This window comes from Agelaius tricolor, unplaced genomic scaffold (genome assembly GCF_023055355.1).
Source record: "Agelaius tricolor isolate 1412-34295 unplaced genomic scaffold, bAgeTri1.0.p SCAF_25, whole genome shotgun sequence".
Lineage (NCBI taxonomy): Eukaryota > Metazoa > Chordata > Aves > Passeriformes > Icteridae > Agelaius > Agelaius tricolor.
The window spans coordinates 8,152,126-8,178,751 of NW_027269285.1; the positions used below are offsets into that span (position 1 = coordinate 8,152,126).

Here is a 26,626-nt window from a genome sequence, read left to right on the forward strand (position 1 = left end):
CCCAGGAAGCACCACAGTGTTCTGCAATCAGAGATGCAACAACGAACCACCAACAAATATCAAACCTCAAATGAACAGCTTGAACAGTTCAAAGTTCAGCTGCTGTGCAAATGTTATCAACTGCTCTCACTGTCTGCAAACCTTCCAACCCCCAAAGCTCTGTGGTGAACTAAGGGGAAGGTGTGTTTTCCATTGTGTTCCTGAACAAAGAAACTTCCTGCTCACCACTGCAAAGCCAGACTTTATGAGCACACAAGAAAATGCAGAATGTAATCCTTTTGTCCAGTTCTCCATCTATCTTCTTTTGCTTTAATTTCATGTATTACATGTGGCAGAGAGCTCTCTCTCTAGGAATGAATCAGTCTTAAGGTAGAGGTGGATGGATTAATTTTACTATTGATTGTCCTGTACAAAACAGCTAACAACAATTATCAGCATTTCTCAAGAAGTCATCTACTCATTCCATTAATCTCAAAAAGCATCCATGCCTTGGCCTTCAACATCACCCTCTTCTCTAAGAAGAAAACTAAATTTACAGTTTTTCTCATTATTTCATTTTCAATCCCTGAAAAGGTGTTACAGGGTTCACAGGTTCCATGCCAGCATTTCAGAAGAAATGAGAAAAACTGGCTGTATGTTAGAGCCTGGTAACAAAGGGCCTTGAAAAACAGGGCTCCTTCCACAGATACCTATGGAAATGCAAATTCTGGGTCTGGAGGTGTTGCAAGCTCTCTCCCCCATCCAAGGAAAGCAACAAAGGAAGCGCTTCTGAAGCTTCCAGGCACCAGCCCTGGGACTCCTGCTGAGGGTGGGAGCTTGTGTTGGAGGGAGGATGCCAAGTGCTCCAAGCAGCAGCAGAGGTGAGGCTCATGGCTCCAGTGGCTGGGGCAGAGCAGAGGCAGAAGTGCTGATGAGGTCCTGGGGAAGGCTCTCCCGCGCTTCCTGCATCCGGCGCCGTGCCCGCTGGAAAGCCTCTGCAACACAGAGGTGACAGCAGGCCAGAATGCATGAGACAGCCTCAGGGAAGGGGAGGGATGTGTCTTTTCAGTGAACATCATCTCTCCTGGGGCAGGATCCTACTTTCTATGAATAGGTTACACCTCCAAAGCACCTGTGCTGCTCCACCTGCTGCTCTCTGATTTCTGTCCACAATGGAATCAGAGAGAGCCGGTGCCTTAGTGCCACCAGCTCTGCCCAGTCCAGGCTGTGCCCTCACACAGTGATTATCCCTCCTGCCTGCTCAGAGCTGATGCCTCCTAAATTTTCCAGCTCAGAGCAAAACATTTAACCTCTGCCATGGACTTTGAGAGCTCACAGGGAGGGGAACCACTCCCACAGTAATGGATTATCCTGAAATATCCTTCCACTCTGTAAAAAGGGAGCCAAAGCTCACCAAGACAGAATGACACTGAAGGCCCTACCCAAAACATTGTAGACAGAGCTCTGCTGGCTGAAGCCTCCCAGTCGGTCCAGCACACTCTGCATGCGCTGTCTCAGGGCACTGTTCTCCAGAAAGGCTCTGCACAGAAGCACACCAGCAGGTCAGGGCTGCCAAAAGCAGCACAGGAGATGGAGCTGATGGAGCTCACACTCCCTTTGCTGCACTCACCTGGACTGCTGCAGGCAACAGAGCCGGAAGGTGACGCTCCCTGTGGTCTCTGTCCGGAAACCAAAGCGGCTCAAGCGCTTTCCCTGCAGGGATGGCACAGGTTAGAGCAACCCCAGAGTGAAAACAAACATGTTCCACCAGAGCACAAACTCCTGTGGGCACAGTACTCCCTTCCCTGCAAGGCTGGAAAGAAGGGCACATAGTTCCAGGCTGTGTTGAGGGCAGGACCTAAACATTTGCAAGCTGACAGTGCAGTGCTGGGGCAGGGTTTCAACAACTGCTTCAGGGCTTGTTCCCACACACAGCTGCCACTAACATCACCCTGCTCATTACACCAGCAGCCACCTCTGCAACTTACTGAAAAACATGAAGTTTCTACCTGCCTCACACCCATCAGCTTCTTGCTTCAGAAAGCTGTTCCAGGAATAATACAGCCCAAATTCCTCACAGAGACCCAGGAGCAGTCTACAGCTGGTACCAAATGCTGACCTGACAAACACTGTATAGGCAGAGGCAAGAAAAGGCTTTGGCCCATGCTCCCCTACTTCTCTAAGCTGCTCACCCCTCAGAAGGCACAGCTCTGCCTCAGTGTTTGCTCATTCCTCTGTTCAGGATTACAAGACTCACAGAGGAGACATTTCTTTAGTGAGAGGGACAAGACCAGCAGCTCATCCTTGTTCAAATCTGGTCCAGGCTGACCATGGGACACCTGAACACAAGAACAAAATGCACCACATCCTGGCAAGAGGCTACTCTGCAGCTGAGCCCACCTTGAAGGTCGATGGTATCCGGATGTAGGTCAAGTCCTCCAGCTCAGGAGATCCCCCAATGAAAAACCTCCTCATTTCAGCAACAGGTCCCAGACCCACGGGACGCCAGGTAGGGATGGTGAGCATGTGGACACCTGGCCCAGGACAAGAGGACAGCTTAGCTGCTGTGACCTGTGATATATTCAATCACAGAGGACAGCAAAGGCAGGTGAATACCTGCTGACCCAACCCAGAGCTGTCTAGAAATGGAAACACTGCACAGTATCAGAAATGTTCTAGAAGCATGTTCCCATTGAGTCAGCCCATTCTAGTCACACAGCCAGTGCTGAAAGTACCCTCTGCCCAACAGCAGCATCTCCCCATAACACACAGGGGTCACTCCAGATCCCATGTGGAACACAGAGGGTTACTGCCATTGTACAGGTGGATGCACAGCATCACCCAGAGCTTTATCACACCACAGGCTGTGATGGCAGTATCAAAGGATCAAGGGCAGGAGCTCCAGATGTGCCTCACATTCTTCTTTGCTGCACCCCAGACAGCTGACTGCTCCCTTGAGTACACCAAGTCCCTGGGACTGCCTGAATCACTGCCCAAGAGGAACCACTCAACCCATTCTCCCAGACAATTAACACAATTGTCCCAAGGATGCTTTACCTGGAGATGTTGGCAGCACCAAGGACCCATATCCTTCCACACGATACCTCTGCCAGAAATCCAGGGATAGGACCTCAAAGTAGAGAACAGGCCACTGAGGGAGACTGTCTGCAAGATGGGGAGCAGGTCACAGCTTTGGGAAGGAGACTATCAGTGAGAAAAAGAATGCTAAATGCCCAACTCCACTAGTAGGAAGCCAAAGAATCAGAGAATCATTTAGCTTGGAAAAGACCTCCAAAATCTTTGAGTTTAACCTGTGACCAATCCCCACCTTGTCACTCAGACTAGAGCACTGAGTGCCACCTCCTGTCCTTCCTTGGATACCTTCAGAGATGGGGACTCCATCACCTCCCTGGGCAACCTGACACCCATCACAGGAAGAAATCCCTCCTGGTGTCCAGCCTGAACCTCCCCTCCAGCAGCCTGAGGTTTCCTCTTGTCCTGCCCCTTGCTCTCTGGGAGTAGAGCCCAATCCCCAGGTGGCTCTACCCTCCTGTCAGGGGATTGTAGAGAGTGAAAAGGTCCTCCCCAAGCCTCCTTTTCTCCAGGCTGAGTCTGCCCAGCTCCCTCAGCTATTCCTTGTGCTCCAGACCCTCCCTCCAGTTCTGCTCCCTCTCTGAACACACTCCAGCACCCTTCCACCACAGTCCTTTCTGTATTTCTTCTACAATGACTAACAAAGATTTATGGTTGATTATTAGTTTCCCCTGTAAAAGCTGAACCCTCAGATCTAAGGCTGAAAACAGAATTATTGAAGATAAAAATTAGGGAAAATTCTTTAAGAGCAAGTCCAGACTGGGCTGTCAATTATCTTTGAGCAGTCAAGACAATCTTTTGTGAATGATCTGAAGTCAAACAGCAGAACCTGTTTATCTCTGACCTTTCCCAGTGTTATTGGGGGAATATTAACTTGGATTCTCCTACATCTCTCCAAGCATTTCTTTTTTCCACAGTGAAACAAACTCATTTTGTTTCTTCTAGTCTGAAAATTCATTAGTGTTGGTTGAATACCCAGATCCAAAGTGTACATTGGATTCAAGTGGCAAGGCATGCCACAGTGCTGTCCCCAGCAATTGCATCCACAGAGCAATAGGATTGGTGAAGAAGTAGCAGGAACAGGCAGAAGCTCAGCTTAAAATAGAGCTGAAGTTTCAAAGTGACATGAACTATCTAGGGATTATACAGGTCACTGAGCACGTCTACAAATGTAAGACTCAGCACAGAGTTTTAGCTGTGTATAAAAAAGCTGCCTGGTTCTCCAGCTGCAGCATCCCAGGGCTCTGTGCAGGCACAGCAACACAGCCCTGCACTCCAGGTTTAAAGAGACAAGCCAAGAGCCAAGCAGTTTTCCAACTGGATGAAACTGCCTACAGCCTAGAAACAAGGCAACATCAATGAATCCATAAAAATGCTAATGGATTCCTGGGCAAACACAGGATATGTCCAGGGGCTGGGTGGTGACAGGGTGAACTTTTGTTGAACGAGAAACATTTCCCTCTATCCTTTCATCTCCAACAGGACAGACAGCATGACAGCTACAGTGGGACCAAAGGCTTTCAGAGTAACAAGGAAACACACCTTCATCTTCTTGGGTATAAAACATGTCCACAGTGAAGGGGTAGCAGAAGTATGCCACATTATCCTAGAGAAAGAACAGGGTGGAGATCAGATTCCTGGAGAATTCATCACCAGCATTGCAGAGGGCAGAGAGAGCTGGGAGAAAGGAACTAATGGTAGAAGGCAGGTGATGCTGCTCAAAAAGATTAATTACATCCCACTAACAAACATGGGACCTGCATACATTCCCTAGTGCCATGTCAATGGAATAGGATGTTGAAAATAATGGAAAAGGGGAGTGACACACCTCAAATGAAAACTCAGTCAATTGCATAACTACAGGGCAGCCTCAAACTTTACAGGAACCAAGCCAAGCAGAGTAACTCCAACAATGGTATTACTAAAATGCTGTAGGATAACTATTTTTGTAATAGGAAAACATATAAAATAATTAAAAAGCTGATAAAATTCAAAATCAACGTAGAGTCTCTGCACATTCCTGCCCCAGGCAAGATGGAACAATGCTTGGTTAACTCAGAGCATTGGAGAACATAAAAATCAAAGCTCCAAAGGCAATCAGTCAGCAAGAATGAATAAAAAAGTGAGATTCCAGAAAATGTTTGGGAGTAGTTTTATTTGATTCAGTTTTATTTGGAGAAAGTGAAAGAAATTTGGATCTTTGAAAAAATGACAAGCATAATTAGAATAAAGAGAATCCCAAACATGCTCTGGTTTTGAAAGGAGCCCCCAACTCAGAACATTTGCTGAATATATCTGTAGTTTGTTACACATGTTCCACTCCAGAAACTGCCTGTTCAAATTGCTCTGCAGGTCTGAAAGTGTCCTTACCCAGCCCACTGCCTTGGTGGCACAGGTCTGTGTCACTCCTGAGAGCTGCTGGAACGGGGAGCTTGACCACTCTGCAGGGGACAGGAGAAGATGCAGGCTTGGGGTGAGGCCAAACTCACAAACCAGAGCAGCTCAAAGGGGAATAAGATGACTGATGACTGGGGTAAAAAGTAACATCACCCACCCTGACATTCACAGAATCACAGAATCAGTAAGGTTGGAAAAGCTCTCCAATATGATCAAATCTAACCTGTGGCTGATCCCCACCTTGTCTATCAGGCCAGAGCATTGAGTACCACATCCAGCCATTCCTTGGACACCTCCAGGGATGGAACTCCACCACTGCCTGGGCAGCTCCTTCCAATGCCTGACCACCCTTTCCACAGAGAAATTCTTCCTCATGTCCAACCTGAACCTCCCCTGCTGCAACTTGAGGCTGTTTCCTCTTGTCCTGTTACATGTCTGGGAGCAAAGCCTGACCCCTACCTGGCTCCACCCTCCTATCAGGGAGCTGTAGAGAGAAGGTCCCCCCTAAGCCTCCTCTTCCCCAGGCTCTCTCAGCTGTTCCTCAAATGACTTTTCCCTGTCCTGTTGCAGGCACTGCTCTTTAGAACACCCTGAACTGTCCATGAAAAGAACCAATTCAGGTCAAGAGAAAAGCAGAGCCTTATCTAAATGTACTGAGTAGCAGAAGTGGTATCTTGACAGATATATCCAGAGAGGGGAGGCAGAGCCATAGCTTTAGGAGAATTAAACATGCAGCAGGATATGCATGAAAGTGCTGGCAACCTTATTTATCCATCAAAATTTAATATGTTAATATCAGCACAAAGCATGATGGCAAGCACTGAAATCAGACAAGGTCACTGTGGTGGGGAGCACAGGGAGGCTGCTCCATGCAAGATAAGGAATAAAGTTTGGACAGACTGGTCACCACCACCTCTACCTCCCAGCCTGAGCTGAGTTCTGCCATTTTAGCTCTGAAGGCCTCTAACTAGATCCCAGCCTCAACATTCATTTTTGCTGACTCCCAGCAGAGCTTGTCTGATGAACCAGCCCAAGCCTGTTTCACCTCTTCAGCTGCTGTGATGTGGCTGGGAATGTGAATACTCACGGTCAGGCAGCTCCAGGAAGAAATGCACATAAAGGTTGTCATACTCATAGCCTTGGGCTGAAACTGAGGAGAGAGAATGAACTTCAGCTTCAACCATACAAATTCTTCCAGCATTCACTGTAGATTTTTGGGAGAGCCACCACCAATAACCTCAAGGAAAATCAGTTACTGCAGAAAGCTAGGAAAAGCCTTCAAAGTAACAGGAGATAACCCACAGAGAAGATTCCTCCTCAAGACTAGCCAGATGAGGGAGTTCACACATTTAATTGGTTTCTTTGGGAAATTAATAGATATTATAGCAATCTGCTCTCCTTTTTTCAGATCTATGCTTTCTTAGAACAGCTACAGCATTTGTAACCTTCAACCTGTAAATGCCTCTGAAGGGATTGGTCTACAGGAAACAGGGAGGAGAAGGAGGAAGTAAAGGATTCTAGGGCCTCCTGAATCTAGGGATTCAAAAATCCTTGGATCATACCCTCAGCCATCCTAGCACACCCACATTGGCTCTGTTTAGAATAAGAACTCACCTATTTCTCCATTCACGACAAGTCTCAGAGTACCAGGAAGAGGCTGGAAAAATTAGCAGATAAAAAAGATAAAGAGCTCACCAACCACTGGTGAAACCTCAACAATTCCTTCCCAACAGCATCTCACACAGGTATTTCACAGGTTTTTGGACATGAATGATTTACTGCTCTGGCCAGGGAGGAGGCATGATTTGTCCTATCCCTTCCAGAAGTGAACAGTCCCTCTGGAAAGAGGCTCTAAAGAGACCAAACCCCCCAAAGCCCAGCCTGCAGGAATTTGCTGTTCTGTAAACAGGTCTCTTATAGATGCCAAGATTGATATAACACACAGTGAGAAGTCACTTGCAGAAATCACAGTCCTGCTTCTGTCATGTTCCTGCATTTGACCAAGGTGAGGGAGCAGGGGGAAGCACTGAGACACTCTATCAAAGTACTGGAAAGCATAACTTTCACTCTTTTGTATTGTATTTCACTGATTTGTATTCACTGTATTGTCAAACAATATTTGAGCAAAAAAAGATTGCAGTTTAGATAATTCAGTGAGAATGGAAACTGCATGAGTCAGAGTCTGAGGGGCTGTTTATTTGCACAAAGTGGCACATAGAGCTGTTTAATACTGAAGAAGTTAACAGCAACCACTGTCCCTGAAGGCACAAACCCTCCTTCCTTCTCAAAGTACTAGAATCACAGGCCTTGAGGCACTGCACAGCCTCACAGAGACTGCAGTGTTCAGCAGGCCCTGAACGGGCAGGATGGATCTCTGCAGACCCCAACTCCTCTGCCACTTGTCCCTTCTGACCCAGTTTTCTGCTTGAAGCCACAAGGTAAAAGCTGCCAACCCCCCTCCAGAGCAAAACAGTCTTTGGAGACAGTGCTGCAAGTGCAAACTGTGTGAGCCAGGTCACCAGACCCCCAAAGACACAGAGCTCCAGTCCCTGCCAGTGCCTTTGAACTCACCATTTCAAAGTCTGAGCCCACGAGCCCACTGAGGTAATCCCTGTGCCGCCCGTACAGCTGGGAACACACACAACAACAACAACAAAAAAGAGTGGCATTTTGATTATATCTGCTGTTATGTACTGCAAAACTTAAACTGTATATAATTTAAACTCAAGTCATTACCAGGCTTAGCATATGCGGGGTTGTTACAACAAATATGGAGAATATAAGTATCTAATAGAACACTGATGCATAACTGCTAACACTGCACAGAACTTCAGCTTTGGTTCTCCTAGGTCAGTTTTAAGGAAAAAGAAGCTCTGAAGAATCAGATCTTAAATGATATCTGAAAAACACAGGTACAAACTATTCCAAGGAAATGGCCAGGCAGAGATCAGTGTAGTGAAATCATGATTTCCTTGGTGACCACAAAACCAGTAAGGAAATGCACAAGTAAAAATCTAAACCAAAAAGTACTTTCATAAACTGTCAGGGGACAAAAAGGCAATTCAGAAAAATTGAGATGTGAAATGGCATCCCAATATCCTGGGACATTACAGGTAACAAGACATCATTTAATAAATATACAGGCAGCAAGAGGAAGATTTGCCCACTGCTCAAAAGGGAAGGAAAAACACTGGCAGGTGACACTAGGAAGGCACGGAGTTGGGTGGGGTCTTGCATCAGTTCTCACTCCCTAAAGCACTGCAGCCAGAGGCAGGACAACTACAGACAAGGTCTCTTTAAGGGATGAAGCAAAGAGTATTTGCTGTAGTCCTCAGATCCCTGAGCATGATGAGGCTCAGGGCAGTGACATTTGTCCCTTCAGGTGTGCAGAGCACCAGCAGTTCCATCCCCATGATGATCTGAACTGCCTCTGTTACTCAGAATTAGTGAATATGCTCCATGGCCAGTACTTACTTCTCTGAACACGCGCTGCTCACGCTCCTCCTCCTCTGGCTGCACCTGGGCAGATGCATTCTCAATGGTGTACTCCCACACCTCTCTCTTCTCTCCATCCAGCTCGATCCTGCAGAGCCCCAAAACACATGGGAAAAACTCCCCCATTATGCAGAGAATAGGCACAGGGATCAATGGGGCCCTCCTGAGCCAGCAGTGTGCCCTCTACCCAGCCTGTGCAGTGACACAAGGGCACTCACAGCCCTCTCCTCACTCCCAGGTACCTGCCAGCATCATTCCCTCAAAATGGAAGACTTGCTTGCATCCACCACATGCATAACGTAATTTTACAAGGGATGTAGTGATAGAACAAGGGGGAATGGCTTTAAACTGACAGAGGGCAGGGTTAGATGGGTATTAGGAAGAAATTCTTCCCCCTGAGGGTGGGCAGGCCCTGGCACAGGTTGCCCAGAGCAGCTGTGGCTGCCCCATCCCTGCAAGTGCCCAAGGCCAGGTTAGACAGGGCTTGGAGCAGCCTGGGCTAGGGGAAAGTGTCCCTGCCCATGGCAGGGGGTAGAATGAGATGGGCTTTAAGGTCCCATCCAACCCAAACCATTCCATGATTCCATGATAACCTGCATCCCCAGAGATTTGCCCCAAAGCCCCACACAGCACACACACAGTGATACTGAGCGTAAGCACACAGTAATATTTCCCTAGAAATCTCTGAAATAAATGAAATATTTCTCAATTTAAGTGCTGATTCCCTGCCCAAAGGGTGAGCAGGAAACAGCCATTTCAGCCCCCAGTCCCAGGAGAGGTCCCAGCCCTGCTCCACTCACCGGTAAGCTCCTTTGGTGCCAGTGAAGTCAGGCTTCACTGTGATCACCCCATTGCCATCCACCTTGATCGTGCAAAGCACATTTTCGTACTCCCTCTGACCAAGCCTGAAGGAGGACACCAGGAAAACACAGTCTGAACAGAGAACACGGACACTCTCTTGCTCTGGAACACCAGAGCTGGTAAAGGAACTTGGGGGTACAGAAGGGAACACATACACACTTTCCTACATTGGTTTAGAAGCCTTTTGGATGCACACACTCAGCTACCTCCCAACTGAAGAAAGAGGAAGAAAGAAATTGCAGCCCTGAGCAATTTACTGAGCTCTTGGAATTCTCCCCCCTTAACTAATGAGAGAAACAGGAGTTTTGAGTAAGGAGGAAAGATGGATTTTCTTTTGGAAAATTATGATCACTTCAGGATTTTACTTACTTCCCATAAGGTCCCAAATCCCCCATGATGTACATGGTCTGGACAGGTGTGTTAATAACATGATTGTTCTTTATAAACTCTTCTGAAGGTTCCCAGGTGATGATTTTTGACTTCAGAGAACTTGCTTCTCTGTCAACAAGAGAACAGCACCAGTCACAGCTCACCTCAAACCCACCATGATGAGGAGTCACAGAGCTGGATTACATGTGTGATACAGCACAAGCCACCAGCTCCCACAGACCAGGCACAATGAAACCTGCATGAACAAGCTCCAAGCTCAAGTTTGAACTCACACAGGCCTACGGTCCTGTCTTCTCCTCCTCACATTGGCCATCCTCTCGACCAGATACGATGGCTCTTCGTGATCCAAGTCAGTTACCTTCTGGCAGAGCTGGAAGAACAGACAGGAACTAGCTTAACTGGATATCTTTCCCAAACACAGCTCTCCTCTTAGAGGAGGGAACAGATATGCACACAACCATGTGCAAGGACAACTTGCTAAATGACTGCAGAATTCCTTCACTTTTCTGGTGACAAAATACAGCTCACTCCACCCAGCAAGCTTCCTATAGAGCAGTGCTCCTACAGAGCCAAGTCCCTCTGGCTGTCCTGACCATCACTCTGAACCAAGGACATCCCACCCTAGGTATGGGGCACCAGGGGAAATTGCTTTGCAGCAGTGTGTTCTCCTGCACTCAGGGTATCTGCCCAGCTGAGAACCAAGAAACGCTCTCTGCAGTAGGACTGGAAGTTGTGACAGACACAGAGTAACTAAGAGCTGGTACCTCCTCTAGGTTGGTGAATCGGTCATGGTCGGTGTAGGTGAAGATGCGACTGTTCTTCCGACCTCCAGCCTTCTCCAGTTTCCGGATCTCCTCATGGTACTGCCAGTCCAGGGGAGTCTGGCAGGCTGACTCATTCAGGTACAGATCCACCTCAAACTGACAGCACCACAGGTAAAGCACAAACAGCTGCCTTTCAACAGCTTTGGAAAAGCCACAAACGTTTTTCAGCTTTTTTCCAAAGCCACACCAGAGACAAGACACTTTGGGAATACCAGCAAATAACCAAGCTCCAGAGCAGCTCCAACACTGCTCAGGCATGTGGCAGCCAGCAGCACCACTGATGCCCACCTGGAAAGCTTTGGGCACTGTAGCTCACCCTGAAACAAGGAATCCCACACTGAGGTGCACAAAAAGGGGTGTCAGGAAGCTCCCCCAAGCCTGTTCAGTTCTGGACAGGACAGGAGACACATAGAACTCCTGGAGCAGGTTCAGGAGAGGGTGACAAAGTTCATCATGAACACCTTTCTTACAATGAAAAGCGGAGGGAGCTGGGGCTGCTCAGCCTCGAGAAGAGACATTGAGAGGGTACCTCATCCCTGTCTGTCAGTGTCTGCAAGGAGGGCACAGTGCATGGATGAGGCTCTGCTCCTTGGGGACCAGAAATGGGACAAGTGGAACGGGCAGGAACTGATGCCCAGAAAGTTCCACCTGAACACAAGGAAGAACTTCTTCCCTGTGCCGTTACCAAGCTCTGACCAGGCTGCCCAGAGAGGGCGTGGAATCTTCCTCACTAGAGGTATTTCAAAGCCACAGTCCAGGACACAAGCCTGAGCAGCGTGCTCTGGGGTCCCTGCCTGAGCAGGGGAGTCAGACTGGATATTCCCGTGACCCCCTCCGATCTGACCCATTCCGTGAAGTCCCTCCCGCCCCCCTCTCCGTGCACCCACCTGGCTGAAGAGCTTCTCCTGCCACCCCACCTCGACCTCCTCCTCCTCGTCCTCCGGGGGTCGCTGGGCGCCTGCGCGAGAGCCCCCGGTAACCTGCAGCGGCACCGCTCCCGCATCGGCGGCGCGGTCGGCCCGGCCCGGCCGCTCGGGGCCGGCGAGCGGCGGCACCCGCGGCAGGAGAGGCCCGGCCGGCGCGACCCGCTGGATACGGACCCTGCGGGGAAGGAGCGGAGCGTCAGGGCTGTGCGGGCCGGCGGAGCGGGCCGGGGCCGGGCAGGCGCTCACCGTAGGCGCAGGTTGCGGATGGGGTCCCGGGAGCGGTACACGGCGGGGTCCCGGGAGCGGCACACGGCGCTACCCCCGCTCCGCGCCGCGCCCGCCATGGCCGCGCTCCGGGAAAGCGGCGTGCACGGGCGGGCAGCGCCCCCGCGCGGCCGGAGCCTCCCGCACAGCCGGGCCCGCTCCGCGCACGGAGCCCGCAAAGCTGCGCGTGATGAGATCGTCCGTGTGAGGGAGGGTCGTACACACCTCTCCGTGTGAGGAGGGGTCCTACAAACGCTCCTATGTGAGGGAGGGTCGCACACATCACTCTGTGTGAAGGCTGCCGGCCCCTGGGGTGATTCCCCACAGCCTCCGTGTGAGGGAGGATCCCACACATCCTTCTGTGCGAAGGGGGTCCCACACACCCCTGCAGGTGAGGGAGGGTCCCACAAACCCCTCCGTGAGAGGGAGGGTCCCACATGCCTCTTCATGTGAGGGGGGTCCCACACACCACACTGTGTGTGAGAGGTGGTCCCACACAACCTTCCGCGAGAGGGGTCGTTCCATACACCGCTCTGGGTAATGGAAAGTCCCACACACCCCTCCGTGTGAGGGCTCCCGGCCCCTGGGAGCAATTCCTCAGCCTCTGTCTGAGGGAGGGTCCCACACATCACTCTGGGTAATGGAGGGTCCCACACCCCCCTTCGTGTGAGGGAGGGTCTCACACACCTTTCTATGTGAGGGGAGTTCCACACACCTCCATGTGTGAGGGAGGGTCCCACACATCACTCTGTGTGAGGGAGGGTCCCACACACCTCTCCATGTGAGGGGTGGTCCCACACACCACTCTGGGTAATGGAGGGTCCCACACACCCCTCTGTGTGAGGGCTACGGGCCCCTGGGGTGATTCCCCACAGCCTCTGTTTGAGGGTCCTCACGACCCCCATAGGGAGGTCTCCATGTCCTTCTGTGTGAGGGTCCCCACAGCCCCTCAGGGGGTCCCAGGGCCTCCAGGGAAGGGTCTCGCGCATCTCTCCATGTGAGGGACACACAGCCTGTGGGGGATCCACCACATCCCTCCACAGGAGGCCCCAGGACAAAGCCCCCCAAACCAACAGCCCCATGGAAATGCTGAGGGACCTCAGCAATCCAAGCTCCAGGCCCACACCTGTGTGTAAGGAGCCACATGAACCTGCCCCTCTCTGGGGTATTTCTGACCTGCTTCCTAGTCTGTCCCTGGATCTTCATGGGCACCAACAGTACCCTCATGCTGTTGCCAATTTTAGGAGCTCTCTAAACACAGACACAGTCTGTTTTAAGAAAGAAGGCATTGTTTCTTCTCTGCAGGGTGCAGAGTGATTTCCACCAAGCACACTGAGGCATAAAAAGTTATCCATGTGCACCAGCTGTATAAAATTAATACTACTTAATATCAGACAGGTAAACCCAATATCTGTCAAAAAGACGTTAGTAATAAAATCTATACACCTTTTTGGCTTTGTGTTGAACCTTCATGGATCAGGAATATACATGTTTGTATTTCCCAGTCTCAAATATTCCTGTCCCACTGGAATCCCATATCCCATTCATGTTTTCCTTGCTGTTTGCATCCTTTTGTCCCTTAAGAAATCATCCCTTCTGTGAGTAGCCTTTAATTAGTCTGACTTGCAAACATAAAGAAATGGTGTCAGAAGAAGCCCTTTCCCCCTCTATAAAAATTTTAAAAGCTTTTGGGATTAGTTTATTTCAAAGCTATTTGTCATGAGAAACAAAAATGCATGAGGGCACCTCTCATACTTTTAGCTGCAGTAGTGGTAACTTTTGCGGGTTTTTCTCTTCCTTTCTGTTTGTTACTTTACTGCTGTGAAATAAACTCTTCCATTGAAATCTGTGTGTTGACAACAGGAATTTAGCACCATTCTGTCTGCAAATGGCATTGGAAAACAGCCGCTATATTAAAAAAAAAACCAAAACACATAAAACCAAAACAACAACAACAAACAAACAAAAAAACACACACAAAAAAAACCCCGAACCCAAAAAACAGTGAGGAGGAAATAATAAATCTTAAGCAAGTTTTTCTTGATAAGGAAAGAGGACGAATGGAGTCTGCCTCTGTTCAGTGGTGCTGAGTAATAAGCAAACAGGCAATGGGCAGAAGTCAATGCACATGAAGTTACACCTACAAATGAGGCAGAACTTTACTGTGTGAACCACCAAGCACTGAACAGGTTGCTCAGAAGAGGATGTGGAGTGTCCCTCACTGCAGATATTCCAGAATCCTCTGGATGCAATCCTAAGCAATGTGCTCCAGGACTGTGGACAGCCAGGACTGAACATGTTTCACCTCAGATATTCGGACTGTTAAAACAGGAAAGTTCTGATGGAAAGTGAGGATCCTGCAGAGGTGGGGCAGCGCTGTTCTGAGCCAACTTCCTGCTCTGCCTTGAGAGTCATGCTCAGTCCCCACCCCAAGTCACTACCTGGAGAAAGGCTGTGCATGCACCAACGAAACAGGTGGAAAATCTAGTTTGCATAAGAGGCAGGCACACAGGTGAATTATAAAAGGAAGTGGATCTCCTCTCCTTCCCCCTCCCCACTCTGTTTCATGCCTTCCTCTCCTTCTGTGTCTCTTCTTTTTTGTGTCTCTTTTGTGTCTCTCAGCCCCAGATCTGGACATGCTGTGTGGCAGGACCAACGCAAGATCTACAGACTGGTGATATTCTTTTTCCTCCCTCTCTCTCTATTCTGTGCCTGTATTTCCCCACCTGACAGGGCAGGGAGGCACAGTCCTGAGGGTGAGCAAGGTCTGGTCTCCTCACTCAAAGCCAAGGGATCAATGCAGAAGTCCTCTGCAGCAGACCTGTGTACCCTGTGCAGCTGCCAGTGCTGGAGCAATGTGGATCATCTCATCCAAGGTGCTGCAAAGCCCAGGCATGGAGAACATCTCCTCCAGAGAGCACTGCAGACCGTGGCAGTGCTGAGTGCTCCTTCAGCAGGGCTGGCTTAGCACTGGGACGCGCCCAGTCCAGCCCTGACAGACCCAGGTGGTGCTGCAACACCAGCCCTTCCTCTGCCTTCTCTTTGGGTTGCCTGGGCAGCCCAGCAGGGGACTGAGGTGGTGTTTGCTGTGGGGCTGGGAAGAGCATGGTGGTGGGAGCTCTGGCTTGGCCAGCTTTGGCTGCTGCGCATCTTCCACACCCACTGGGACTCAGAGGTGTGGTGGGATGGAGGGCCCTGCTCCTCAGTGATGTCCTGTGGTTTCTTCCATGCATCTGGCAACCAGAGAGTCTCCAGGGCCCTCTCACCACAAGAGCAAGCCCTCACGCTGTCAGCACCTTCTATATAACCAGCTATAGCTTAATTATGACAAGTGGAGTAGGTAGCAGAGTGTTTGAGCACTAAGTCATTGTCTAAATTTTCACATAAATAATAATTTAAACCATTTTCTACACTATCATTTAACTAATCTTCAAACCATGGTCAAATCCCTGTATAACAAATATTCAATTCTTGATTGCTCACTATTTGATTACTCTCTCATTTTCATTCAGTCATTGATTAATTACCATTAGATCATCATTTGGTCATTAATAAAATGCTTTTAGTCAGCCCCATATCAATGACTTTTCATAATAATTTCCTTGTGACACACATACATTCACAGATATATTTCCCTTTACACAGTCACAATCAGATACAGCAAGTGACACTGTGACCAATCGTGGCAGCATGACAGATGGAGGGACTGTCACACATAATGGTATTGATGTAAATACAGCTGAAGACAAGGTTACAGAGGTGCTACAGACCCCAGTCCAGGTATGGTTACACTGCCAGCAAGTGTGACTGGATGAATGCTGGGATCCCATTTCCTTATCCCTCACTGGCTGTGAGGGTTCTGTGGGCAGGGGCCACGGTGTTCCCTAAATGCTAGGGCTGCTGAGATTCCCAGGAACACCTCTGCTTTGGGGCCAGAGGAGTGTGATTCTTTCCTGGCATATCTCCTGCCCCACAAGGTGTTTCAGGTTGTAAAGAAATCAGAATGCCATCTCTGATGGGGTTAATTCCACCTCCCTGTCAAAATGCAGAGCAGAAGGGGGGAGATTGAAGCTTCCAGGCTTTCTGCTGCAGGGTCAAGACTTGAGAAACATTACCAAGATGGCTTTGCTTGAAATTTTTCCCTCACTTCAAGCTCCTGTGCAGGCACTGGAAAGGCAATGGCAGAAGCCCATAGCCCCTGCTAGTTCTAACACCTTCTTCTTGCCAGCCAGGAAAGTGCCTCTCAGCTGAGAGCATGAGTAGGACCCCATGTTGTAACTTCTGAGTCTTTATAAGAACTGTAAAGCTATTCTGAATTAAATAAGCAGCACTGTTGGCACTTGGTGCTTTTTCCATGCTAAAGCCTCTCTCAGTTGGGAATGTGCTTCACTGCCTGTGGCCTATGCCCTTGCTCAGCAGCACTCATACAGCAACAAAACACCCATCTCCTCCTGCTGTGTTTTTTGAGTCCATGGGTTGTAAATTCTTTACAGAAATGCACTGCCAGCTGTCTTAGGATATAGGGAAAAAACTGGGATGCTTTCTTCCTTGTTTCCTGGCTCCTCCTTTTTCTGGACTTCAAATAAAATTCTCCACTAGCAGAATTACCTGAAAGTTTTAAACTCTTTTCAAATAGTTGGTGAGGTTTGCAGGTGATGGATTGATTCCAGAGTGAGACCCCAATAAAATTACAGGTGACTAACAATAACACCCTGAAAATTGGCCACTGCAGCCTTATTCCAAAGTTATGACAGGGTCTGTACAGTATGATCTGTGATATCCTCCTATTTTCTTTTTTTTCAAGATGGGCAGAAATTTCTGTCAAGAATAAAAAACTTGAGACTTTCCATTTCTCCAGCAGTTTTGGGGCCCTGTGCAGTGCAAGGTCTCAGCATCTAAAATATCTGCAAGAATGGCTGGTGCCTTGGGCACTGTGTGGCTTATTTCTACAGTGGGTGCTGAAGGCACTGGCTGCTCCCATGGGTTTCACTGTCCTCCAGCAGCTGGAAGGAGAATAATTCATTTGAAGTTTGCTTGGAAGAAATCTCCAGCTGCAGAAAGTCCTTGGGGCTCAGCCCAATGCTAGTGTGGGGCAGGGACTGATGAAGGTTTTACATTCATTGTCTTGTTTTTCAGAGGTGGCTGCTACCCAGTCACATGAGGTGCTGCAGATGGGCAGTGAAGCCTAGGGTGAAGAAGGACCAACAGATGCTGCAAGGTCCATGTGTGGTGATTGTCTTCTACTTGATGTCTTACTCCCCCCTTTCTTTCCCACCCATTTTTTCTGTTTTTTACCTCACAATTATTGTTAAATAAAATCCATATTAATGACTTTCACATCTGGTCTCGTTTGCAGCTTAATTTGGGCAGAGGCATCTGGCACTTATCAGATCTTAACAAAGCCCATCTCTGAACAGTGGCTTCAAGGAGGTTTGTGACCCTCTGCTCCATCGTCCCATCTTGGCTGCTGAGGGAGACGACAGCTCCAGCAGCAGCTGTTGAGCTGTCCCCACACCAGCTTCCAGGTCAATGAGAAAGTCCCCTTTTGCAGCCAAAACTCCTACAGGAGCACTCAATCTGAAAAGACAGGTTTTGGGGACAGGAGGTGTTATCCAGTACAGCTGGAGGAAAACAGTGAGTTTTCCATCGAGCCAGCCCTCCCCTGGGGGGAATATGCACAGGCAGGAAGCAAAGGCCACCAGAACCAGATCCCTGCTCAGGGCAGGTGACTCCAGCTCCATCTTTTGTGTAACCCCACTATATAATGCCTTAATGTGCATATTTACAATCAAGTGGCCAAGTCCTGCATTTTACAGAGCTAATGCTGCACTGCATCCCTTTGTTTGCAGACATCACATTTTGATGCTGTTAATTGTATAGTGAGGATTAATAAAACATGAAGTTTAAAGATGCCTAAATCACAGTGGGGGAGCTAATAATCTCTGCCAACAATAATATTTGCACTTTATTTTTATCCTAACATCCAGCCATGGAGTGAAGCTTGGGCCAGGGAGCAGCACTACTGCTAATGGACTGGGTGAGGATTGCACAGGGATCCAGCCTGCAGCTTGGGCATCACTTGGACATCCTTGGGATGCTGTGCCTGTGCCCACAACTGGACCAGTGATTTAAGGCTGAGTTTACCAGGACTGAGGCAGGCAAGGGACATGAAATGGCCTTTCTGTATGTAGAGGTGATATCTTTGCATGGATGTGGTCCATATCCTATGGTCCCTGCTCTGAGGACCCACCACCCAAGGGCATGTCCCTTTGGGATGTCCCCTCTGGAAGGGCCAAATAGCCCTGGGCTTTGGTGCTGAGGAATTTGTGAACCACCAAAGATGTAATTTGGCTTTTGCAGAGTCTGCCTGTGTCCCCCCTCCTTGCTACAACCCCCAGTGCCAATGACCTGGCTTGCTGGGCACCACAGCCTAGCAGCCCCAGGGCTGAAATTGAGCCTGGGGATGTGCTGCATCCCTGGCACGGCTTTTTCCTCTCCATCTCTTTGCTGCCTAGCAAGCATCCTTGTCAAAATAGCTTATTTCATTCCAGAACAAAGTTACCTGAATACATTTGGAAGTTGTACTGCACTATCAGAGTAATCAGAATTTAATTTGATGCAGTCAAGGCTCTAAAAAGATGTTATCAAGAAGAACATCAAAGCTGGATTCCTGCACTTGGAAAGGCAACTGGAATGCTTAGTCCAGATTTCTCATTTTATTGGAGACTTTCAAAATATCAGTCTAAATAACAAAAAATTATTATTGAGAGTATTTGCAAATTAATGTCTTTTGTAGATGAACAAAGGCCCACTTCCTTTGCATGTCAGGGACAGTCTCTTATTAAATCCTGCTAATTATACCATTTGTTGTGTCTAATCATTTCTGCACTTGCAGAAATTAAAGCTGAAGCTAATTTTTCTATGTGTTAAACCATGCTGTTCCTTGGAGTCCCAATCCTGCAAAGAGAGGATGCTCCCACTCAAGAAAGGGAGACCCTGTGGGTACAGCAATGGGGGAAAAGGTGGGAATGGAACCTGGGCTGTTTCTTTTGTGCTTATGTCTCTGTTACACACTTGGGATCTTTTATCATTCCCACCTCTTGGGATAGCTGAGGAAAAGCTACAGCTCTTCCCAGTGAATGCAATTGTATGACAATCCCAGGTTTTATTTTCAAAGTACAGTTTAAGAAGGAAGAAAGGTGCCTCTGGGTCTTTTGAGTGCCAGGAAGGTTGAAAATGTGACCAAAAGGTGACCCTGCTGATGGATGCTCCTTTTGGGGAGGTTTTATTTGATGTGGGGTGAAAATATGTTAGAGCACCAGTTGGGGCTGGGGCAGGGGATGGTGGGTGAAAATGGTCAGTGAGCTTGACCATTTTCACTTCAAACATCATGATTTGTGTGCCAAGCTCAGGCTGCCCAGTGTTTGTCAAGCTGGTGGCAGGGGTGAGTGATGGTAGCCACTGCAGCCATGGATCCCCTCTACTCCTTTAGCTCCTGTTTCTGCAGAGGCTGATCCCAAATGCCATCATGCCCCTGCAGAGGGGACACAGGAGACAGCCCCAACCCCGACTTTCTCCCTCAGAAATGTGTTGAGGAAGCTTAGGGGGAAAGGAGGCTCAGTCAACTTCGTTAGGGAAATAGTATGGATCTTGTGTTCAAACCTTTGAAGTGTTAATTAAAAAGAATTATGCAAAGGAGCAAGGATTTGAAACATTCATTTGAATCTCAATAAGGCATCTGTATTAAAAATAGCAGCGGGATCAACTACAGATACAGCAGTTTTGGAGCAAAACGACCCTGGCATCCTTGGTTCTGCCAAGTAGAGCATTCCTGCCTGCTCCCTGCCCTGGATGGGTGCTGCAGAGCAGAGCACAGCACAGGGAAAACATTTTGTGCCTAATATTTAAAGATCTCGAGAGTATTTCACTTGAAAAAAGACCCCGTGGGGTCTGGCATGGCACTAAGATGTAGAGCAGATGTATGGGTTGGTACGGTGGGTGCAGGGCTGGGGCCACTCCAGAGGCACCCAACATGGGGCACTGGACACCCCATGCACACCAGACCTCAATCCCCCACCCAGCACAGCCCCATCCAGGGAAAAGTGGGAGCAAGTGCTTCTCCAGCCCATCTCTTAATTAAAACCCCCAGCATGTCCTGGCCCTTGCTCATTCCAATAAAAAGAATCCAGGGTATTAATTACCAGATCAGTGGATAACATCGTTAAGTTTACTTTTGCACTGTGAGAACCCTGGGGGAATGTCAATGCCTCCTGCCCTTGGCATCAGTGCTCCAAGGACACGAGTGGGTGGGAGCCCCAATCTGCACTGGGGGGCTGTGCCAGGCCAGCAGCACCACTGGGGCACCAAAACCCCAGGGCTGCAGAGAACTGACACCCTTAGTTCATTCCCAGCATGGAATGGGGTGTGGGCTTTCAGTGGTGATGGCTTAGCCAGGTAGAATGCCAGGGGGCTGCAATCCAGGGCTGAAAGCAGCCTGGAAGGGGAGAGCAAGGAGCTTTGCTGGGGCTGCAGTCCCACGGGAAAGGTGACAAGAGGCAAAGCTGGAGCCACACTGCGAAATTCTGCAATGATTTCAAAGGCTGAGGCTGTAACCTCAGCCGCGGATTTGATTAAAAATGGATGAATAACAGCCTGACCTTGGGCAGGGCTCAGGCAGGCACACCCCCTAGACCCTTGCTGTCAGGAGGAGGTGATGCTCTCAGCCAAAACATGGTGTGTGGATAACCCTGATGCCTGCCTTTCCACCTCACAGAGTGGGATTTCCATGGGTTGGGCCTCACCTGTCCCTTTACAATGCCTGAAGTCTGCAGAGGAGAACCCAGAACCAAGGGCTGGGCTGTTGGGTCTCCTTGGGATTTTGCTGGTACTCAGGTGGGTGTGTGCAGGATTCTCCATCCCCTGAACTCCTGAGCCAAAACCAACTCCAGTGGTATCAGCTTGGGCAAGGGCCCTTTACTCCTGCCAGGTGACATGAGGGTCAGAAGGAGGGGGGAAGTCAGAGCAAGGAAATCCCTGCTCTGCTCCCCAGGACACTGTTCAGAGGCTCTGGTTCCATAGCACTTCACTGCCTCTCCATAGCATGGAAATAACTCAATGGACCACAAGACAGATTGAAAAGCCTTTTTGCTGTTGCAGTGGAGCAAACCCTTTGAGCAGTACAGATTGAAAAAGCAGCAGGGCTGTGGGCACTTGGTGGGCAATGAGGTGTGTGAGGTGCAGGTAGGCAGAGCAAATAGTCAGTGCAAGCCATCATTGAGCCCCAGTGGGCAGGGAATGCAGAGAGGATAATAATTTTCCTGGTCTTTCTATAAATATAGTTAGGACCTACAAATATCAGCTTGGGTTTTGCAGGGAATCCTTGCTGATTTTACTCAGTAGCATATACCTTGCAAAAGAATTAACACTACATTGGGCTGCCTTGAAGCATGGCTCTCCTTGTAGGAGCTGGCTTGGGACAGGATGGACTTGCTACAAATACAGCCCCAGACCTGGTGGTCAATTTCTGAGTGCAAAATCTTGCTCTTCCAAGTGAAAATGATGGCTGGAGAAGCTCTTTCCCCCTCCACAAACCTCAAAACCTCCCACCCAGTTATGCAGATCCCAGTATTTTCTCCTCTAGGCTTTTCCTCATGTGGTTTTTGCATCTCCCAGCCCTACTCTGGGTGATGCCAGCCCCCTGCAGCCACACTGCTCACCAGAGACCTGCCTGGGAATATGAGGGGGGGTAGGCTTCCAGAAACTTCCTGCTCTTTGATCTATAATTTAAAAACCATTTTGTTTTGTCTTGGTCGCTTTAACCAGCAATTTGCTATAGCAAAAGAACACAATACCCCTTCAGGAAGAAGAAATATACTCATTCTTTCAATTAAATTTCTCCTGACTTTACTAAAACTTTTCCCCTGTTCCCGCTTCTGAAGAAGCAGCTTTTCTCCTTTTTTAATTTTATTTTTGTGATCTCCAATTCCACCGAGACAGAAGAAATCAGCATATCAGAGAAAACAACAATCCTTGTGATGCCCAGCAGTCATTAATTAACAAATTATATAAAAAAAGAGTTCTGCAGATAGGATTGTTTCCTGGTGATGTTGCCTTTTCTTTTGTTGGCACTGTGACAAGGAACTCCTTTATTGCTGGGATAGAGCAGATTAAACCATCTCTCTCACACTGGATGGCTTTGTGGGGCTCTTTTGGTCCCCAAATAAAACATCCTGTCCCCACTTTTACCCTGTTGTGACAGGTTTCTTCCTTGGTGGGAAAGAGATGCAAAAGTACATTTGAGCCATAGCATCTGTCCCCCAGCTGACCAGGTCTCCTTCCATCAGCATGAGCATCCCCAGAGCGTGGGGGGCTGAGCTAACCTGAGTGGATTCAGTTGCAGTGGAACACCTGTGGAACATTTGTACCCCCACCAGGTTGTCCACCTCCTCCCTGAAGCCCAGAGCCCCAGCTGGCAACAGCCCCAGGAGAGCTCCTCAAGTGGCTCTGCTCTCCCTCCCACCATCTTCCAAGGCTTCTTCTCTAAATTTCAGGATTGTTTTGGCCTCTCCCTGTCTGTAGCTGTCACACCCCTACTCAGGTAGGAGTGGGTTCTGCTGGGAGCTATTGGGACTGAGCTCCCTGTTCATACACTGGTGACCAAGGGTGGTACCCATGGGTCTCCAGCCTCATTTCAGTTCATGGTCTCCAATGGTGAGGAGAAAAATGAGACCCCAAAGCCAGCTGTTACAGAGCCATCCCCCAATGCTCAGCATTCAGGTCCCAGACTTGGGACCAGCTCTGCTGCAATAAGGGAAAGGGCAAAAAGGTTCCCTGGGCTGTTAGAGCAAGCCAGCTTTGGCTAAAGAACCTTGGACTCTCTGCCGAGGTCTGAGGGGCAGCATCCTTTCAAAGGATCTGAAAAGTGTTGCCTGCAGCCTATTTGCAGTGGGGATGAGTTGAACACATACTGGGGGATGCTTAATTCTCCCAATACAGACACCAGTCATGTTCCTTTGACTGATCTGTAAATGCTCCCTATAAATGCTGGCATTATCCTGCCTCAAGAATGGCTACAGGCAGGAGCTCCGAGCTACCCAAGCCTCTGTCTGCTGCCGTGGGCATTGTGGGGCCACAGTGCTTCCAGGGCACGGGGCAGGGGATGTGCACAGAGGTGTTGCATCAAAATACACTTTTTTCCACCCTCTTTTTATTAATCATGCAGATTTCTTCACTCAGGGCCACAGGCTTGGGTAGGCAGTATACTGGGGAAAGTGTTGGAGGGCACCAGCAAAAGCAGGACATGGAAATCTGCCTGTTCTGTGCAGGCAGCTCCCACATACTGTTCTTGGTGACCCAGTTAAATTAATTTTGCTGGGTGGTTGTTTTTCTGGTGAGGTGCTGGCTTAAAGTTAATTAGCCAAAAGATGCCCTGATTTCTTTCTTCACAGTAAGATCTGTCGTTTAATTTGTCAGCTAGTGTGTTCTCACACTCATGGTCCCAGGCACCACAGGTATGAATTAGGGACCAGCTCTGACCATCCCAGTGGGACCTGTCTTGCCCTGAGCATTCCTACTGGAAACCTACTGGGATTTGCTGGGCCTCTGTGGCTATGGCTACCAGTGCAATGAGTTTGAGACTTGATGACATGGAGAGTGACACATGGGGTGCTGGGTGCTTGCATGTTGCTCAACAGCACAGAAAAAAACCCTCCAGAAAAAAAAACCCCTATGCTCCTCCAGAAACTGGAAAAAGAGTGTTTCCTTTTAAAATGTTTTCTTCTCCCCATGGCCCTGGAGAGGGCAGATAATGGAGCAGCTGCCTAACACATACTTCCAGGGAAAAGTGTCAGTACTTCTAAACCTTCAGAGGTTAAAATGGTGTCAAGTTATTTTCAGTAGTTTTTCATTCATTTTAATTTGCCATTCGCCAACATGCAGCAAGGAACTCAGAGAAGCATCACTCACTCCTGGTGGGTTCCTTTGCCCATGCCAAGCTATGCTGTGCAGGGCCAGGCTGAGCTGAACTGAGCTGTGCAGGGCCAGGCTGTGCTGAACTGGGCTGAACTGGGCCAGGCTGAGCTGAACTGGGCCAGGCTGAGCTGAGCTGTGCTCTGCCTCTGGAGCACCTCTGCTAATGAAGACAAGCTGAAGAGCTGGGGTTGTTCAGCCTGGAGAAGAGAAGGCTCTGGGGAGATCCTGGAGAACTTAGAGACCCTTGCAGTGCCTAAAGGGGCTCCATGAGAGCTGGAGAGGGATTCTGAACAAGGGCTTGAGATAAAGGACAAAGGGGAATGGCTTCACACTGCCAGAGGGCAGGGAAGAATTTCTTCCTGGCTCAGGTTGCCCAGAGCAGCTGTGCCTGCCCCATCCCTAGAAGTGTTCAAGGCCAGGCTGGATGGGACGTGGAACAACCTGGGACACTGGAAGGTGTGGGAGCTTGCAACAAGATGATCTTTGAGGTCCCTTCCAACCCCAACCACGATGCGATGCTATGACTCTATACCCTGCCATGTCCCGACAGATCAAGCCGTGCCAAGAGGTGCCAATCCACACGACACCGGGTCAAACCCAGCCGTGCCAACACCAACAGGTGGCGACACGCGCCCACGGCACCCCAGAGCCGGGGCCGCGCCGGGGTCGCGCCGGGGACGCGCCCGCGTGGCCCGGTACGGTCTCGGCGCGTCCCCGGCGCGGCGTGCAAGGACTTCCAGAGCTCCCCCGGCCTTCACCAGCCCCCCCTCCCCGCTTTCGGGCTGGTTAATCCCGTGTGTAAAGGGCAGCCAATGGATGCGGCCGTTGCGCGGGGTTGGGATTAGCGGCGGGGCGAATGGCTGGCACTTTTACTGGGATTACAGAACAAAGAACTGCTCTCCCTGCCCGATTTGGGGTGTGCGGGGAGGGGGGGGGAGAGGAAAAAAAAAAAAAAAACAAAAAAACCACAACACCCCCCTCTCGGCTTCTTTTCATTCCTTTAGGCCCCTGTCGGGTTGTACCGGCTCCGCCCGGGAAGCGGCGGGAGGCGGCGGGAGGCGGCTCCATCCCGGCCCCCGCCCGCCCGCCCCCGCCGCTCCCGCCGCTCCCGCCGCTCCCGCCGCTCCCGCGCAGCCTCGCCGGGGGAGGCAGCGGCGCCGCGCCCCAACCGCCCGCGGTAAGGAAAAGTTTTGGCCTCCCCTCCGCTCTTGTCGGGTCCCCTCTCCACCCCCAGTCACGGCCCTGGAGGGGGAGCCGCGGCGGGGGGCACTGCGGGTGCGGGGTGCGATGGGGCAGGGGGATCTGGAGGCTGGGGGAGCGCTGGGGCTGGGGGATAGGGCTGAGGGATGCAGGGGGCAGCAGGAATCGGGGGGTGCTTGGGAGTGTTGGGGCTGGAGGTGTGCATTAGGGATCCGGGGGGAGGGTGGTGCTGAGGATGCAGCGCAGGACATTAGGTAGGGGTGAGCGCTGGGAGATGCAGAGGGGCAGCGGGACTGCTGGAGGGGGGATACGGCTGCAGGGCTGCTGAGCGACATCAGGGCACGGGGGATGTCAGTGGGCACTAGGGTTGCTGGGGAGATGAGAGGGCTGCGGGGTTGGGGGGGCAGTAGGGTGGGGGGGCATGCTGGGCTCTTTAAGGCTGAGGGTTGGGGGATTCATTAGGGCTGGTGGGGGCTGATAGGGCTTTGGGGGTGCAGTGTGGCATCAAGGCACAGGGGATGTTGGGGTTGCTGCAGGGGATGCTGAGATTATTGGGGCTGGAGGGATGCTGGGGGAGGAATGCCAGGCTCATCAGTGTGGGAGAGTTCAGGGGGGCAATAGGAATACTGGGAGCTCATGGTGTTGGGGGATGCTGCAGGGCAATAGAGCTTGGCAGGGGTTCTGGATGTTATTCGGGTTGGGAAGGATATTGAAGATCTGTAGGGCTTGGAGATGCTGGGGATATTAGAGCTGATGGGGTGTTGAGCTCATTGCAGCTGGTGGGGGGAATGCTGGGGGTGATGATGGGCCCTGGGGCTGGTGGGATCCATGGGGCTGTGAAGGGATGCCAGGAAGCCGTAAGGCTGGGAGGGCATGAGGAGCTGGGGGTGATGGTGCTGCAGAGGGGGTGCAGGGAGCAGTAGAGCTGGGGGTGGGATAGGGCATGTCAGGCTGGCCCTCAGGGGTGGCCCACATCCTGAAGGCGTTTCTGTGACCACCACCTGCCCTGGCTGTGTTGGACGGTGCCAGGCAGGAAGGGGAGCTGGAAGCAGGGCTCTGCTGGAGCTTGCCTCCTCTGTGCTGGTGTGGGGATTGGCAGCAGTGCTGCTGGAAATAGAAACACGGTGCTGAGCTGGTGGAGTGCTTGGGGCTGCAGCTGGACTGGTCACTGGCCTGGGCACCGTGGCCCGTGGCCTGAAGGAACAGGCATCCTCTACAGGGTGAGTG

The 26,626-nt window shown here is 50.2% G+C and overlaps 2 protein-coding genes across 9 annotated transcripts in view; one reads left to right on the forward strand and one right to left on the reverse strand.

The window, feature by feature from the left end:
- Positions 1–370: 370 nt before the first annotated feature.
- Positions 371–12,365, reverse strand: MKS1 (MKS transition zone complex subunit 1). The gene is made up of 17 exons (XM_071447729.1): positions 12,212–12,365; positions 11,927–12,140; positions 10,980–11,135; positions 10,488–10,585; positions 10,195–10,323; positions 9,765–9,869; positions 8,944–9,052; positions 8,041–8,097; positions 7,084–7,126; positions 6,557–6,619; positions 5,443–5,513; positions 4,615–4,678; positions 3,037–3,144; positions 2,380–2,513; positions 1,610–1,692; positions 1,422–1,519; positions 371–974 (listed from the first exon to the last, which is right to left on the reverse strand). Exons 1-17 carry the CDS (start codon positions 12,307–12,309, stop codon positions 868–870), a joined length of 1,737 nt encoding a protein of 578 aa, XP_071303830.1. The 5' UTR covers positions 12,310–12,365; the 3' UTR covers positions 371–867.
- A 12,675-nt stretch (positions 12,366–25,040) lies between these two features.
- The window catches only part of GTF2IRD1 (GTF2I repeat domain containing 1), a 71,089-nt gene continuing 69,503 nt past the window's right edge, over positions 25,041–26,626 (forward strand). For 7 of the 8 annotated variants that reach the window (XR_011682343.1, XM_071447590.1, XM_071447587.1 and 4 more), the window contains exon 1: positions 25,041–25,376. Coding sequence is in view for 6 of the 8 variants with exons in the window: in XM_071447590.1 (XP_071303691.1) it covers positions 25,056–25,376 (321 nt within the window). In the remaining 2 variants the exon portion in view is untranslated. The remainder of the gene's footprint in view (positions 25,377–26,626) is intronic. The other variant, XM_071447592.1, reaches the window with a different exon arrangement.

Coding starts and splice junctions, on each gene's coding strand:
- MKS1 (XM_071447729.1), bottom strand. CDS start 12,309: ATGGCGGGCGCGGCGCGGAGCGGGGGTAGCGCCGTGTGCCGCTCCCGG. Junction 4,679..5,442: donor CCACCAAGGCAGTGGGCTGG/GTAAGGACACTT, acceptor TTCTTTCTCTAG/GATAATGTGGCATACTTCTG. Junction 2,514..3,036: donor GGTGCTGCCAACATCTCCAG/GTAAAGCATCCT, acceptor GTCCTGGGCCAG/GTGTCCACATGCTCACCATC.